This window comes from Poecilia reticulata, chromosome 7 (assembly GCF_904066995.2).
Source record: "Poecilia reticulata chromosome 7, P_reticulata-male-v2, whole genome shotgun sequence".
Lineage (NCBI taxonomy): Eukaryota > Metazoa > Chordata > Actinopteri > Cyprinodontiformes > Poeciliidae > Poecilia > Poecilia reticulata.
The window spans coordinates 14,457,916-14,474,542 of record NC_088836.1 but is presented as its reverse complement, the minus strand read 5'-3'; the positions used below and the strand labels follow the sequence as shown (position 1 = coordinate 14,474,542).

Sequence of the window (16,627 nt, the reverse complement as noted above, 5' to 3'; positions counted from 1 at the left end):
AATTACCAATAGAAAATCGAAAGAAGTTATTGAGTAAGGACTAGCTCTGGCTAAAAATGGCATAAACAGGAGGGAAATGTTAGAATTATTATTTGATTAATCTTACTTATATGAAGCTTATAATGTTATGCCACTTTAGAGGTTCTTTTAGAAGTTGTTCTGTCTGTTGTTCGTTCACTTCTTGTTGCAGAAGATAAGCGGCAGAACAAGAACACACCCCAACGACCTCGAGGAGAATGTGCTGTTTCAAGTTATCTTATATGGATAAGAGTTTGCTGTGTCAAGCTTCAACAGAGTCTGTTTAGCTGTTGAAGCTGCTTGTAACTAGGGCGTTTTCTGATTCAATAAAAGAGCGAGGTGAGCAGAGAAACTTCAGAGTGTTGGTCGGAGATTGTAACTGAAGCATTCTCTGAGCACTCTCCTCGCGAGTGAAAACTATTTACTGACTCTTTGTCTCTGTTTTTGCAGTGTGTAAGAAATGTCTAGTGTTTGAACCTGACATTATACTCACAGTTAGGAATACAGTTGATATTCATATTGAATATTCATGTTATGTTTTTAAATGGCAACAGTGTTGCACACATCACTGTAATGAGTCCTTTTTTGTTCATTTTCACTTCAGGTGATCATATTTGAGATGCGCAGCATGCATATTCAGGGTTTTCTTTCTTTTCTTTCTTATTTTTTAAATAGACCATTAGGGATTTTGGTGCTTTCTTCATGTTTCATTGGCTGGTTAAAAAATAATCTAAAAATAAAATTGATCATTTAGATTGGACCCGCAGTATTTTTTTTAGTATGCTTAATAAGCACAGTGGAAACTGTTCTGGCACTACTGCAGAATTTTAATTTTAAAATTTTCTTATTTCCGCTCTGGTGCTACAGCAATCAGATCCAAGCACCAGCCAATAGGATGTCAAGTAGCATTGTAGATAGGTATTTCAGCTTCCTAAGCTCATTTTTCCTTTGAATTTTATAGATGTACTCTATGAAAAATAATCCACAAAGAGGAGACGACACACTGTATTCAATTACTAATTAGTCAAAAATAAATCAAATAAAGAATATTTTTTAGTGACAGGCCCTACCAATAGCAGACTATTTGAAGCTGATTCTCTGTGCATGAACGCAGCATATGACATGCTTAAACACAACGTAAGCACAGGATTAGGTCACTGTTACGTTTCATAACACAGTGGCAGTTTAACAGTTACTCTACTAGCACCATCAAATCACACTGCACAGGCAGAGCAGAGCAGCGCTCTCCTTGTCATTAATGGAGTTGTAACAAGAGGAGAATCAGTGAGACTGCCATGGTCAAAGCCTAACATTAACATCCAAGAATATCTGAGGCTTACTCAGCAGCTCAGATACACAGCCAGCTTTGTTCACCTCCTGTATCAAGGAGACAATCAAACTGAAGGCAGTGTGAGTTATGTAGGTGTCGGGCTGTGTTTTTAACATGCCTTTGTTGTTTTATTGCTAAGGGTGCAACTTCTAAAGTGGTGTTTTGCAGTTTTAAGGTGTGGGGATGGGGGGTTGGGGGCGAGGTGAGTATAATGCAGCTTGTGCTTGCAGGAGCCATAGGACGCTATCAGTCGGGGATCAAGTCTCCATTTCACACATGAACAGACAGAGTTAATCTCCGGATCACCACAGTACACTGTATAATACTCATACTCTGTTCTTAAATTCCTTCCCAAAAGCCCATTATTCTATCAGCAATCCCCTGCTGTTAATATTTTCAGAAAATAGTTCCCTTTGTCGCCGACGTCTAAACATGGAAGAGGATCTAAACATTCACTTCTAGTCAAAGCGCTAAGCCATACGGGTCTGGCCCTTTCACGCTTTAAGAAATTAATTGTGCGTGTTTGTGGTCAAACCGTGTGTGTGCAGAACCTAAAAACCTCGACTGCTGTAAGAGGCTTAAATCCCAGGTACTCTGTTTTTATGAGCTGAGCTCTCAGATGCTGCTCGCCCTAGCAGCATTTTCATCACGTCTGCCCCCTTTTCCTCCTTTATTATTTTTTTTATCGTTAAGGAGGAATGACTGAAAGCAAACGCATCAAGAATGTGGTAATATTTACAATGCCACCCTGGATTTGATTGCAGTTTTAGCAGCATGCAAGCTTAACCCTAAGGGTATTTTCATTATTTGAAGCACTTGTGTTCATCACGATACCCATGTGTTAGGCATCAAAATGTTCAGCACACTCTCAGCTTTATGTGAACAGAGATGAATTTTTAGGCTTCAGCAAAGGAATGAGATTTAGCAGATTTTTGTACATTTCTCACTTAAAGACACCTTTTACTCAGAAGAAACATGCTACAGATGGAGATCAGCCAACCAATCAATCAACAAATCAACCACAGTTTAGAATTTGTCAATTTTCCCTTAACTGGGTGTGATCTCTGATTGGCAAGTCAATTACACACCTGTCTCTGTTCGTCAAAGACTACAATGCTCATCATTTACACATCATTCAACAGCAAGTTCATAATTATATGTTTTCTAATAGAAATCAAATTAAATGTGAAGAACATGTTTTTTGCATAAATGGAAGGGATCTTGTGATTTCCTAATTTTACATACAATTTAAAACCTCTACCTCTAATGAGGAACACAAAGCACATTTTTCAGCGTGGTCAGACCTTAAAGAAAACTGGAAATTGGTATTGGCTAGTAAAACCGCCTCTAGTCTCTCCTACAGTCATTTCAGTCATTTTCCAGGGTTGCCGGTACATTAATGTGCAGCAGGAACAGAAAAGTATTACTTATTTCATAGCCTTATTGCAGCAGCTTCTATCCAACTGTACTTTAAATGCTTGTTTTTCTGACTTCGTCATTTACTAAAGTAAGGCACCTTGAAGTAAAGGCTACAGCCTGGTGAGTGTTCGCTGCCTTCATTGGCTCATAACTTCTACTCTAGGAAATTGTAAAGAAAGGCACAGAGCTTAGACGGTGGGTTTTTTAGACAATGTCAGCATTTTTTTTTTCTCGGAGATATGAATATAATTGTCACTCACAGTTAGGAAATACAGTTGATATTCATATTGAATATTCATGTTATGTTTTTTAAATGGCAACAGTGTTGCACACATCACTGTAATGAGTCCTTTTTTGTTCATTTTCACTTCAGGTTGATCATATTTGAGATGCGCAGCATGCATATTCAGGGTTTTCTTTTCTTTTTCTTTCTTATTTTTTTTAATAGACCATTAGGGATTTTGGTGCTTTCTTCATGTTTCATTGGCTGGTTTAAAAAATAATCTAAAAATAAAATTGATCATTTAGATTGGACCCGCAGTATTTTTTTTTAGTATGCTTTAATAAGCACAGTGGAAACTGTTCTGGCACTACTGCAGAATTTTAATTTTACAATTTTTCTTATTTCCGCTCCTGGTGCTACAGCCAATCAGATCCAAGCACCAGCCAATAGGATGTCAAGTAGCATTGTAGATAGGTATTTCAGCTTCCTAAGCTGCATTTTTCCTTTGAATTTTATAGATGTACTCTATGAAAAATAATCCACAAAGAGGAGACGACACACTGTATTCAATTACTAATTAGTCCAAAAATAAATCAAATAAAGAAATATTTTTTTAGTGACAGGCCCTACCAATAGCAGACTTAGTTGAAGCTGATTCTCTGTGCATGAACGCAGCATATGACATGCTTAAACACAACGTAAGCACAGGATTAGGTCACTGTTACGTTTCATAACACAGTGGCAGTTTAACAGTTACTCTACTAGCACCATCAGAAAATCACACTGCACAGGCAGAGCAGAGCAGCGCTCTCCTTGTCATTAATGGAGTTGTAACAAGAGGAGAAGTCAGTGAGACTGCCATGGTCAAAGCCTAACATTAACATTCCAAGAATATCTGAGGCTTACTCAGCAGCTCAGATACACAGCCAGCTTTGTTCACCTCCTGTATCAAGGAGACAATCAAACTGAAGGCAGTGTGAGTTATGTAGGTGTCGGGCTGTGTTTTTAACATGCCTTTTGTTGTTTTATTGCTAAGGGTGCAACTTCTAAAGTGGTGTTTTGCAGTTTTAAGGTGTGGGGGTGGGGGGTTGGGGGGGAGGTGAGTATAATGCAGCTTGTGCTTGCAGGAGCCATAGGACGCTATCAGTCGGGGATCAAGTCTCCATTTCACACATGAACAGACAGAGTTAATCTCCGGATCACCACAGTACACTGTATAATACTCAATACTCTGTTCTTAAATTCCTTCCCCAAAAGCCCATTATTCTATCAGCAATCCCCTGCTGTTAATATTTTCAGAAAATAGTTCCCTTTGTCGCCGACGTCTAAACATGGAAGAGGATCTAAACATTCACTTCTAGTCAAAGCGCTAAGCCATACGGATCTGGCCCTTTCACGCTTTAAGAAATTAATTGTGCGTGTTTGTGGTCGAACCGTGTGTGTGCAGAACCTAAAAACCTCGACTGCTGTAAGAGGCTTAAATCCCAGGTACTCTGTTTTTATGAGCTGAGCTCTCAGATGCTGCTCGCCCTAGCAGCATTTTCATCACGTCTGCCCCCTTTTCCTCCCTTTATTATTTTTTTTATCGTTAAGGAGGAATGACTGAAAGCAAACGCATCAAGAATGTGGTAATATTTACAATGCCACCCTGGATTTGATTGCAGTTTTAGCAGCATGCAAGCTTAACCCTAAGGGTATTTTCATTATTTGAAGCACTTGTGTTCATCACGATACCCATGTGTTAGGCATCAAAATGTTCAGCACACTCTCAGCTTTATGTGAACAGAGATGAATTTTTAGGCTTCAGCAAAGGAATGAGATTTAGCAGATTTTTGTACATTTCTCACTTAAAGACACCTTTTACTCAGAAGAAACATGCTACAGATGGAGATCAGCCAACCAATCAATCAACAAATCAACCACAGTTTAGAATTTGTCAATTTTCCCTTAACTGGGTGTGATCTCTGATTGGCAAGTCAATTACACACCTGTCTCTGTTCGTCAAAGACTACAATGCTCATCATTTACACATCATTCAACAGCAAGTTCATAATTATATGTTTTCTAATAGAAATCAAATTAAATGTGAAGAACATGTTTTTTGCATAAATGGAAGGGATCTTGTGATTTCCTAATTTTACATACAATTTAAAACCTCTACCTCTAATGAGGAACACAAAGCACATTTTTCAGCGTGGTCAGACCTTAAAGAAAACTGGAAATTGGTATTGGCTAGTAAAACCGCCTCTAGTCTCTCCTACAGTCATTTCAGTCATTTTCCAGGGTTGCCGGTACATTAATGTGCAGCAGGAACAGAAAAGTATTACTTATTTCATAGCCTTATTGCAGCAGCTTCTATCCAACTGTACTTTAAATGCTTGTTTTTCTGACTTCGTCATTTACTAAAGTAAGGCACCTTGAAGTAAAGGCTACAGCCTGGTGAGTGTTCGCTGCCTTCATTGGCTCATAACTTCTACTCTAGGAAATTGTAAAGAAAGGCACAGAGCTTAGACGGTGGGTTTTTTAGACAATGTCAGCATTTTTTTTTTCTCGGAGATATGAATATAATTGTCCAGAAATATTATGTGTGTTGTATCACAAACCGTGTTTCCATCAATGTTTTTCTTATCCGCATTTTGAAGTGTCGCATGAGAAAAGGTTGATTAAAAACTGAAAATGTGAAATAACTTCCTCATTTCTACGAAAAACGTTTTTATGCTTGCTTGGGCTCGTTTTTGGCTTTTCTGAAAAATACAAAAATGCTCTTAATGGAAAAGAAAAGGGTACACGTTTGCCGAATAAGTTCTGACATAGCAAACGTTTCCATCCACTAGTGAGTCTGTGCTGTGCTAGAAAAACAAAAGTTGGAATAGTTTCAAAGTTCAAGCCTCCAGCATGGAGGGAAAAGCTCTTCATTTTTCTGAGATGTTTGGTCCATCCTAGTTTGCAACCTTTACATGTTGTTTATTACGGCTTCAACATCTGACGAAATCACGCTCTGCATATCCTGGTAGATTTGCTCCAAGCCAGTGTATAGAAAACATGCCTAATTCACATTTTCTTTAATGTGACATTTTAAAAAGTTTACTCAAAATTCACATGACAATTGTATAGAAAAATAGCTGCTGTTGCAAAGGACTGCTTGGATGCGATATTTGGTAGACTGAAGCATTCCAGATGATTTCCATGCCTGATGTGGATGTTTGTGATCAACCTGTTTTATGAGAATGGAGGTTTGTCACGATGAAGGAAAAGCAGGAGTTGTAGCCTTAACCAATATAATCAGTACAGCATTCAAGATCATCACTTTGTATTCCTAACATCATACCCTCCATTAGTCCTCTCGCAGGTTTTGCGTACTGTTGAGTGTTTTCTCTTCAACAATTACCAACTTTGAAACAGACTTGGATCTAGTCCACACATAGACAGATATCTAGGAGAACAATTACGTTTTTATGCTTTTTGGCCTTTCCATATGAAGTCTCAGTTTAATACTAAGATGATTATGAAAACTCAAACCAGCATGGAGATTTGAGAAAACTGGAGAAACTTGTATTTGGTGTCCTATGTAATACAGTTTGTGACAAATAATGCATCAATTCATCCACCTACCTGCTTTGACATGATTCCTAATCATCATCTCATGTTTTATTAACTTTAAATCATAAAACGCTATTTAAGAGTAGTTCAACTTGTCTATACATCTGTCCAGACAAATCACCTTCCTAACAGGATATTAATTTGTTCCTTGCGTACGATATTATTTTCTTAAATTACGTACTGGAGAGATTTAGTTTTATAAAGACCGGGCTACATATGTACGAGGCTTTAGAGGTGATAAGGTTGCTCTTCACCCCATCATCGCCCTGCTCACGGCCTTTTCCTTTAACAAAAACACTCAAAATGCAGATTTTTAACTCGCAGCCTGTAGTTGCAACGTTCATGCATCACCCTGATAGAAAGCACTGGGTTGCACATTAAAACTATGCCACGGTGGAAAACTACAGAGAAATAAGGAACACTTTGTTTAACTCGTCTCCCTCTAGAAATCAGTGTAGATGGTTGTGTCGTGGCAGTTGGTGGTTAGAGCAGAGGTGTTTGCATATGAAACAAAATACCTACTTAATTAGCGGTAATATCATCCTGTGGCATATTGAGGTGGAGGTTCCCCCCCCCCACTTCTTCTTTACCCCTGATCAGTAAAAGGCATTGAAAGGAGGGGATTGTCCTCCACCGCCCCGACCATCTGCTCGAGGATTGAGCAGAATTTGCCGTTACGTCGCTTAATAATTTAGGCGGAGAAATCGTTTTGTGTGCTGACCTCGGTGGCTTTGTTTTTGCTTTCCCCGCATCACTGTTCTTGACGGCATCCTTCATGGCTCCTGCTGCCCCGCGCCGTCACTCTGAAACCTCCGAGCTGTCTTATCTGTCACTCTAATCTATTTTTGTTTTGTGTTTTTTTTTTTTTTAGTTTTTTCCTCCTTTGCGTTGGCACATCTCTCTGTGTGGCATAGTGATTCGTGTAGCTGGAGGATGTAGGGCAGCTGTATGAATACATTTCCTCCCCTCACGCTCATTTAGACTACCAGTTGAAGTTGAACTGATGGATAGGCTTGTTAAGCTGATAGGCAGATTGCAGAGGAAGAGTGGGGATATTTGATTGCAGAATATCAGTGGAAGTGCTACATGATTGAGTGCTCAGATATTAAAATCTCAAGAGTCTTTTCAACAGTAGGCAAAAAATCACTGTTGATTTTTTTCTATCTCTACTTTTATACTAGTAAATCTTTTTTCCGGCATGCATCTGATTGAGAAAATGTCGTGGAAGCCCCCCACATCCCCCTCCTTCCCTCTGCTCTGTTTCATAATGATAAACGTTTGGAGACACAAACATGATACAAATCTTCTCTGGTACAAATCAGAGTTGGATGTCTCCCCGGTGGGTATTTATACTCCTCCTGACCCCAGCTTCACCGGAGGCTAAATTTCCGTTTCAACAGCATAATATACCAAAAAAAATTGAATTGTCAGAGCCTTGGTGAATGTGTGAGACACTAGAAATCCTCTCTTTTTCACACAGCCTCTTACAGAGCTACAGGGTAACTCAATTATGAGCCACGTTCATGATAGCTCTGTCTGCCAGCGCATACCTCGCATTCTCCAGCCTCTGTTATCAATGGCACATTGGGAGAGGTCCTTCACCGGCTCACTCGCCATTACATTCTTAAAAGTGCCTCATTTAGCAGAAAGGCAAAAAGGCTGAAGGTGGACAGCCCTGGCATTTCCCCTCCTCGGAGTTATGTCAAAATGTGATGATGAAATAGCAGCTTTGCTCGGGCTGCAGAAACCAGTAGGTGCCGTGTGTCTCCAAGCAGCCGGCATTAGGCCGCCAAGTGAAGCACTAGCTCACAAACGTTGAAGGTAATGGACGTGTTGGATTGCGGCGCGGCCGCCTCAGGGTCAATTCAGGCTCTCGTGGAGAAGCCCACAAATGGAGTGGAGGGGGATTTAGCCTTCTTCTGGAGATGGAGTATAGGCTTAGACTGTGAGGAGCAATACAGGGTGTTTCTGTGTGACTGCGAGAGAGAAATATGTTTGATTACAGGATCTCTGCGCAGTCTGGAAAAGTCTGGAATTTGATTTAAGTCGTTTGCTGTGCTGGAGGAATGTAGAAAGAAGACATTGATGTAAAAAAAAAAGGTACTTTTCCAGATTTATTCACTGTCCTGTTCTCTGAAAGTTGCATCCTTTCATTCATTCATTCATTCATTCATTCATTCATTCATTGTTCTGTTCTGTTCTTAGTCATTCTGTCCAAATATCCATCTTCCAACCTTTGGTACATTCAACGGTCCTCCTTTCATCCATACAGTTGGTATAGCTATCCTTTCATTCACCTGCACATTCATCCATTAATGCGTCCTTCCATCGAACCTTCAATTAAACTATGTATTTTTCACCCATTCATACATCCATCTATGCATCTACCTTTTCCACAGTCTGTCTACCAATTTGTACATCCATTCATCCTTGTTGCCCTCAGGATTAAATTGTACTGCTGAAAGAAAGCATCTGTTTTTATTATGATCTACAGCAGTGGTCCCCAACCTTTTTATTACCACGGACCGGTCAAGACTTGGAAAATTTTTCTGCGGCCTGAGGCGGGGGTGGGGGGCTGTTGGTGTTCCCGCTAAATCCTGAATATACCCAATTTGAGTTGTCTTGGAGTTTTTATTTGTGGGGTTTTTCATGTGACAGGTAGCCAATCAGAAAGCGCGGTGACGTAAGAACAGAGGGGAATCCCAAACAGCGGACATATCGCGCAACTGAGTCCGGTGGATATCGCAGATGATATGTGGAAATATTTATTATTAAATCTAAATCTAAAGGTCATTATTATGTTTATTCAGTTAAAAATGTTAACTATGAAAAAACAGTCACCTCCAAATCATAGTGCAGCAAATGGAGCAGCTGCTCCCGTCGTCTTTCATTCACCGCCTTTTCTTTTTGTTACGTCTTTTATCTCTTAAAATGACTCCACAAACTATCACTATTGCTTCTACATCGTCATCCGTGTTTGGTTATTCTAAATTCCTGCTATGTTGGGGGTTTTACTGGATTATCTTCTGGAATTGGGATGTTCGTGACTGGAATCGGTTCGTGTTGCTCCTGCCTTGGACACACGAACCGATCCATCTAAACCAGACTTAAGACTAACAAGTTCTACTCATCTCCTCTCGACCGCAGCCCAAACGCTCTGACTCTGGTCGCTATGGTAATGTTTATATATCCCTTCAAAATAAGATACAGATGTGCCACATTTTACTTTTGTGAACATTTTAACTCACAATAATGACTTAACGGGAGCACTGAGCTTGTTTCTCTGCAACGAGACGGTCCCATCTGGGAGTGAAGGGAGACAATAACACCCGAAGTGTTGCTTATATCCACAGCCTGCTTTGTCTCTATGTGGCGAAGTAGCTTGAAGCTTCATTGCCTCATAAGCAGTCGGTCGTCGCATGTTATGCAGAGCGGGCTTGTAATGTGGGACTCACCTACCGGTCCGGGATAAATCCATTCTCCTGTCTTTTCTCTGGGCCTTTTCCCCGTTGCAAAGAAACTTTCCAAAGACACCTGATCTGTTTCTTACTCATTTTGCTGCTTGTGGCCTCAGTGTTGGTGTGCGAGTAACCGAGAGAATCAGGTTAAAGGATTTTCAAAATAAAAGATCATCCAGACTCAAATAAAACATAATACGGAAATATTTCACTATTTCTTCGCGGCCCAGTACCAATTGGTCCATGGACCGGTACCGGTCCACGGTCCGAGGGTTGGGGACCACTGATCTATAGGATATAGTTTGTAATGTTTTCTGGTGCGATAATATCTGTCCTTTGCTTTCAAATCTGATCTGGTGCAGCACTGATTTGCTTTAAACCATTTCAGTCTCAAGTCAGGGTTGAGTGTTTTCATTGGAAACCCCCATGCTGCCCTTTTTTGTGTTTTCTCTCTCAAGCGTGGTTTTTACCTGCAAAAGTAACCCCGGATGTTGGCTAAAAATAGTCTTTGCAAAAGCAAGTTTAGCGGAAAGGGGGAAAAAAGCAACGAAACAAAAAAAGGTGGTTGTCATCTGTAAATTGAAAAACAAGTCTTGTGTGCACTAAAACAGAGCAGGCCTCGGAGAGCAAAGCGAGGCATGATTGCAGAAGGTAAGACAAAGCAGGAAGGGTGCAGAGACCACAAAGAATCCCTTATGAAGTGGCCTACCCCAGCCTCCAGCTGAGCCTTTCATTGTGCTGTTGTTTCTGGGGAGCTTGGACGGCAGCTTAGATTAGATCACTCTGAGTAATGGATTGGAGCTGACAAAAACCCGCTGCAGCTCCACACCGCCATGGCCAGGATCCCCGCTCTACCGAGAATCTGGCTGGTTTATTCGGATCAATTTGAAGCGCCCTCATTGTTAATAACCCTGTGTATATTCATGCTAACATTGTTCTCCTCTAATCTGTATTCATGCGAGTATTTCATTCAATCCCCAAGCAAAGCCGGCCCTAAATCCTTGCCAATCACATTTTTGCTACTCCATAATTCTGCGATTGAATATGCCATGAATGACTTCTCAGGCTCTCTCCCTAATCTGAGTGAATCGGCGCGCTGGTCATATTGTGCCTTCATTATATTTCCCCTACTTAAATTTCTATTATCGTTGTGTTTAGTGGAAGATTGAAGGAGAAGGATGTGCAACTTGAGCAATATTTGTTATCGGTTACTTAGATTTAGCACGATAAAAACATTAACCCTACTGAATCATCACTCTGCTCGATGATTTCATTGTTTATTCTTCGACAGATCTTGGATTTAGTTAAATGTGGGAGTGACTGGAATGAATAAAACATACCTTCTTTTGAGAGCGAAGGAAAAAGCTGCGTTCAGTAACACAAACCTGCTGTGCGGCCGCCGGTGGGGGGATGATGTGTTAATCGAGCCACAAGCTATGTGGGGGTTTTTTTCAGGCCAGAGGTCTCATTGTGAAAGGCTCGCAAAAGAAAAATGTATTTCAGCTGAGGCCCCCCTGGCTGTTAGCCCTCGACTTCATTGCAGTAATGTAAATGGTGGATTAGGTGTCGTTAGCTGGGACCTCCTCAACCCCTCTTCAGCCACTTCCCCCTCCTCTGCTTTTCCATTAAGACAGCTGGTATCTTTCAAAGGGTCCTGGCCCAGTGATTGATGTGTAATAGCTCCTGGCCTCACCTGCCCCCTCACAGTATTATTCATCGGCCAGCGCCGCTTTCCACTGAGTACTTTGTTTTTTTTTGTTTTTTTTGAGTACTGGAGGAAGAAATGGTTCTTTCTCTCTCTACATATATCTCACTTTCTCATTCCTGTTCTCCCAGTTGGTACAGAATCACTGACTGCTTCTACATTTTCCTGCTTGTTCATCTTCCATTGCTTGCGTAAAATTACCTCACCGGAGCGTCTAAGATTTTCCTTTGTCTTTTTACCCTTCTAGGGTTAACAAACACAAGCGTGTGCGTGTGTGTATTCCTGGTGAAATAGTCAAAGTTAAAGAATTTGTAGCAAAGCAGCTGTGTAAAGCGTCTCCAGATGCAAACTAATCGTACCTAGGTTGTAAAGATCTGTGCAGGGGCTTACATCTGCCTCTGACATCAAAGGAGAGGGGGTCAGCCCTCCATTTGCAACAGTTTAGAGTCCTTGTTGGTTTCATTGGAAGAGGCTTATGTTACTGATTAGAGGAGTGAGGAGGTGCTTAGTGTATACACAGATTCTAGCAGCCTTCGGGATTTGAGCCCAGCTATCAAATGGTGCCGTTGTGAAGGTCTTGGTGTTCCTAGCACCTTCTAGACTTGCCGATAGAGCCAAACGTTTGGAATAAACAACTGTAAAACGCAAGTGGATATTTACTTTTGCTGGGGAAAGCGGTATGTAGAAAGGCACCAATGGGAGCGTTGTGGATGGATTTTTGGTACCTGGGAAAGCTTTGAACTGCTAATACCCCGTTTTAGCTAATTGCTTTGCTCTTTAAGAACTACAAAGGCCTTCGTTCTCTGTTGAAAGACTTGCTCTCGCTCGCTCTCCTGCAGCTAGAAGGAGCTGTGGAAATGTTTCCATATGTTGTTTTTACACCTCTGTGTTTACTCTGCCGTTTTTAAAACGCTCACTGACACTGAAAACGGCGAATGTAGCAGCTGAGCAAAACATTGTCTGCATATCCTGCATAAGATGTTCAACCTGTTTGATGTCGTCTCACTGCAGCAGATTTCTTCACCTAGCACAGTTTTAAGAATATATTACCAACATACAGGCACGGAGATGCTATAATTACAGCTACATAATAAACAGCACAGAGTGCCACTCCTACAAGTTGCTGCCGCTTAGTGTTTTTTGCTGTCTTAACCTTTTTATGTAAAGGTCAGTTTCTTCATTTTCTTGATGTATCTAAACATGTTCTCATCAGTATTTACTTTTGCTATAACCTTAGTTTTTCACCTCAAAATCTGCTGGTAAACTGCTTTTTCTCTATGAAATAAGAAGCAGTAGATTATTTATTTCCTCTTTTGTTGGATTGTATTCCAATAAATCAGCAGTACTGCCTCTGTCAGTCAATATGTAGCTGCTGTTGTTGCATGCATTTAAATGCTATGGTGGGTGGGGGGAAATCAATTTATATTGGCCTGTAGTGGTCATTCTGGTTACTAAGCACAACAATTACCAAATCTAACTGGATTTCTAATTGCCAGTTCGAGCATGCTTGGGTTTGGTGACGTCACTTCCCGATCCCGAGTCCCAGCTTCCAGGAATAAATGGGAATGCTCTGATTGGACTTAATGCCTACATTTAGGTAAACCATTTAAATATCAGTGGTTCAGCTGTAACGAGCAGTCAGGGGTCAGATTCCTCTAATTAAGCATGTGATGTGTTTACAGACAGCTTTCATGTCTCATATCACGTGGATTTAATACGAAACACATTTCAACACCTAAAGATTTTTTTTTAATATATTTTATTTCCGACCTTCTAGATGAGCCAAAATGTGTCACTCAAACTCTTTGATGAAGCTGATATTTAACTCCATAAAATGCTTATCCATCAAGTGTTTTCCCCTTGAACTCTTAGCTATTGTGTCAGAAAGTTAATTTTGGACCCTTTACACACACAGCAGGAGGACACACAGTGTCTCTTCACACTATCTGTATGTGTTGGTTTTGGCTGCGCATCCTTGCACGAACATGCCCGTCAGAAAGCTCCAGAGCCCTTTCATCTTCCCTCTGTTCGCTAATGTGTGTGTGTGCCAGCAGCCCAGTGGTCGCCTGGTAACTCATCATTAGGTGATTAATGGGGCTGTGACGAGGCTGCGGTTTAATCAGACTCTGTGTTTGTGTTGAAACCGACGACAAGAGCAGCTGCCCTGTCAGTTGGTGTCTGCTCACGAGATGACAGCGCCCGCTGCTAAGGAGTGCCATTGTCAAATAGGCTTCAGTGTGTATCACTGTGTTACTTTGAGCCAAAAGCATTTTTCTCCTCCCCCTCCCTCACCTTCCACCTTTTCCCCACTGCTCACCTTTCTGTCGTTGTGGCTCTTCAAATAAACGCTCGCTGGCCTGAAGATACGCTCTTTAATTTTCCCTCTGCGGTGGTTTTGTCTCTCTCAGCCTCCCCTCTTCCTCTCTGCCACCATGGCCATGGTAACACCGGTGCCGACTGCCCTGCCTCAGCCCTCCAGGGGCTATAATAACCATTTCTAGTTAAATTGTTGCCGTGGGGGCGGAGGTGGAGGTGAACATTGGCAGTAAATGAGTAGCCTCCTTTGTGGGTGCTGTGTGTAGGAGCAGTGTGGCGCAGACAGTGCGCTGCTTCAGCTTTGCCGTGCTCCAGTGTTTATGGAGGGTTTTATGAAAAAAGTGGCGGCTCGGTGAAGATAGCTGTAAGTGGCAGCGAACTAAGCATGGCAAATGACTGACTCTGGCTCTTTCCCTCTACCCTCCCTCACCCAGCGGATTGCTGGGTGAGGGAGGGTAGAGGGAAAGAGCCCCCCCCCTTCGGAGCTGTCACTTCACATTATCACAGCAGTGACTGTCAGCTAAGCGCTGGATTGGGTTGGGGTGGGGAGCAGTCTAGAAGTATAAGCACACATGGATGGATGGGCAGAAATGTCACCAGTGGCCTGCAAAGACGCTAGTCTGTTAACTTTGTCATTGAGGATTGAGCTTCATATAAACCAAGTAGATTACTACTTTTACTGCTGAAATAAAATATAAAAAAAAAACAGCATTACACCTCTGATCATATGTTACAACCACAAACTTCAGTGTGTTTTTATTGTGGTAGACCAACACAAAATAGTGCATAATTGTGATGTTGAGTGAAAAATTACTTTGCCAATTTGGCTTTTTTTTCTTCTTTAGAGGTCAGTTACTTGGTAACCAGATCTCCCTGTGTCATTTAAACTCAGTATAAATCCAGCTGTTCAGGGAAGCACACAAAGGTTTTTTTTTTTTTTTTTTTTAGAGAACATTAGCGAACAATCAGCATCAAGAACTGATCAGTATATTAAATGGAAATTTTACTCAATCAAATATGTGAGACTGTCTACAGGCAAACTGTCACCTGGTAAGATTAAAAGCCTTTTTCATGCAAACATGAGATAAGACGTGGTGGGAATATCCATCTTCAGGAGAGACAGGGAAGTTGATTACAGTTGATGAGAAGATGGATGCAGCTAAAAACAAGACACACTTTTCAGATTCCAATTTGTGAAAAGTTTAAAAAATGTTTTTTTTTGTTTTTTTAGACTTCATTAATGTTTTGGTCTATCACGTATAATTACGACAAAATACATTGAAGTTTGTGGTGGTAATATGTCATTACGTGACAAAGTTCAACACAAAATCTTTCTTCGACTCTTTTTAAGCTCCTTGTAGCTACAAAAAGGTTTGATTTTCCTTCAGGTTCTTGCCTTCTACTCCATTTCACATTTAAATAAATCTACTTCTATATCTTTTATCAAGAGGAAATTATTAAAACTGAAACTGTTAACACTGCTTGTTTTTCTCTGGCGCATACATTGTTTTTAAAGAAATTTCCTCCCCAAAAATTTACGTCCATTAAGAATAACCGGCCTTGCTCCTGGTGGAGGTTGTTGTCTTTTATCACCAAAGATGCAAATGGTGCATGTACCAGCTAACAGTCGTACAGGAACAAACCTGTGCTAATCGTTGTTGTTTTATCCGCAGGTTTCCTGAAACACTGGGGTTGTTGGTGTGGCCGAATTTTCCCTGGATTTGACTGGTAAATTCAGAATTCTGAAGCCCAGGCTCACAGTCTACCTTTCACGGAGGCCCAGCCGTGAGAGGACTGAGGAAGGCACGTGGCGGATCATGACGGCCGACAAAGAGAAGGAACGGGAGAAAGAGCGGGACAGAGACAGAGACAGGGACCGGGACAAAAGGGAGGCCGGGAAATCTCGCCGGCAGGACGGAGACCGGGGCGAGAGCGAGAGCTCCAGGCCGCGCCGCAGCTGCACGCTGGAGGGCGGGGCCAAGAACTATGCAGAAAGCGAGCACAGCGAAGACGAGGACAACGACAACGGCAGCACCGGTGGAGGCAGCGGCACGGCCGAGGAGGCCGGCAAGAAGGGCAAGAAGAAGATGCCCAAGAAGAAGTCGCGCTACGAGCGCACAGAGAACGGAGAGATTACGTCCTTCATTACGGAAGACGACGTTGTTTACAGACCTGGAGGTGAGTTGGTTCAGTGGTGTTGACCTGTGATCTGTTTCGTTTCACCGTCACTGGGTTCAGTTCACGAACTTCTGCCATCTACGTCTGGTAGTTGGCTTTCTAACAGTCACAACTTTATTGTTTACAAGACAGGACTGATACGCTGTCAGGTAGTCTGGAATTTCATGTCAATGTTTTTCACGTCTTTTAATGCAATGAATACGATTTTATAATGTTGTCCTTCCGTTTTTCTCTACTTCCTCACATACCTGTTCCTTCTGTCCTTTCTAAAAGGTGTACTCCTACTTTTAGTCATTAATTTCTTTCCTTCCTTTATTGTCTTTTTTTCTAATTTTTTTTGGTGTGTTTTATACGATTCTCCAAAACAAATTTTCATTTTT

The 16,627-nt window shown here is 41.4% G+C and overlaps 1 protein-coding gene across 3 annotated transcripts in view; it reads left to right on the top strand.

The window, feature by feature from the left end:
* rerea (arginine-glutamic acid dipeptide (RE) repeats a) overlaps positions 1-16,627 on the top strand; it is a 192,638-nt gene that overhangs the window by 77,951 nt on the left and 98,060 nt on the right. For all 3 annotated transcript variants that reach the window (XM_008413332.3, XM_008413330.3, XM_081608948.1), the window contains exon 2: positions 15,743-16,247. In XM_008413332.3, coding sequence (XP_008411554.1) covers positions 15,887-16,247 — 361 coding nt within the window. In that variant the 5' untranslated portion in view covers positions 15,743-15,886. The remainder of the gene's footprint in view (positions 1-15,742; positions 16,248-16,627) is intronic.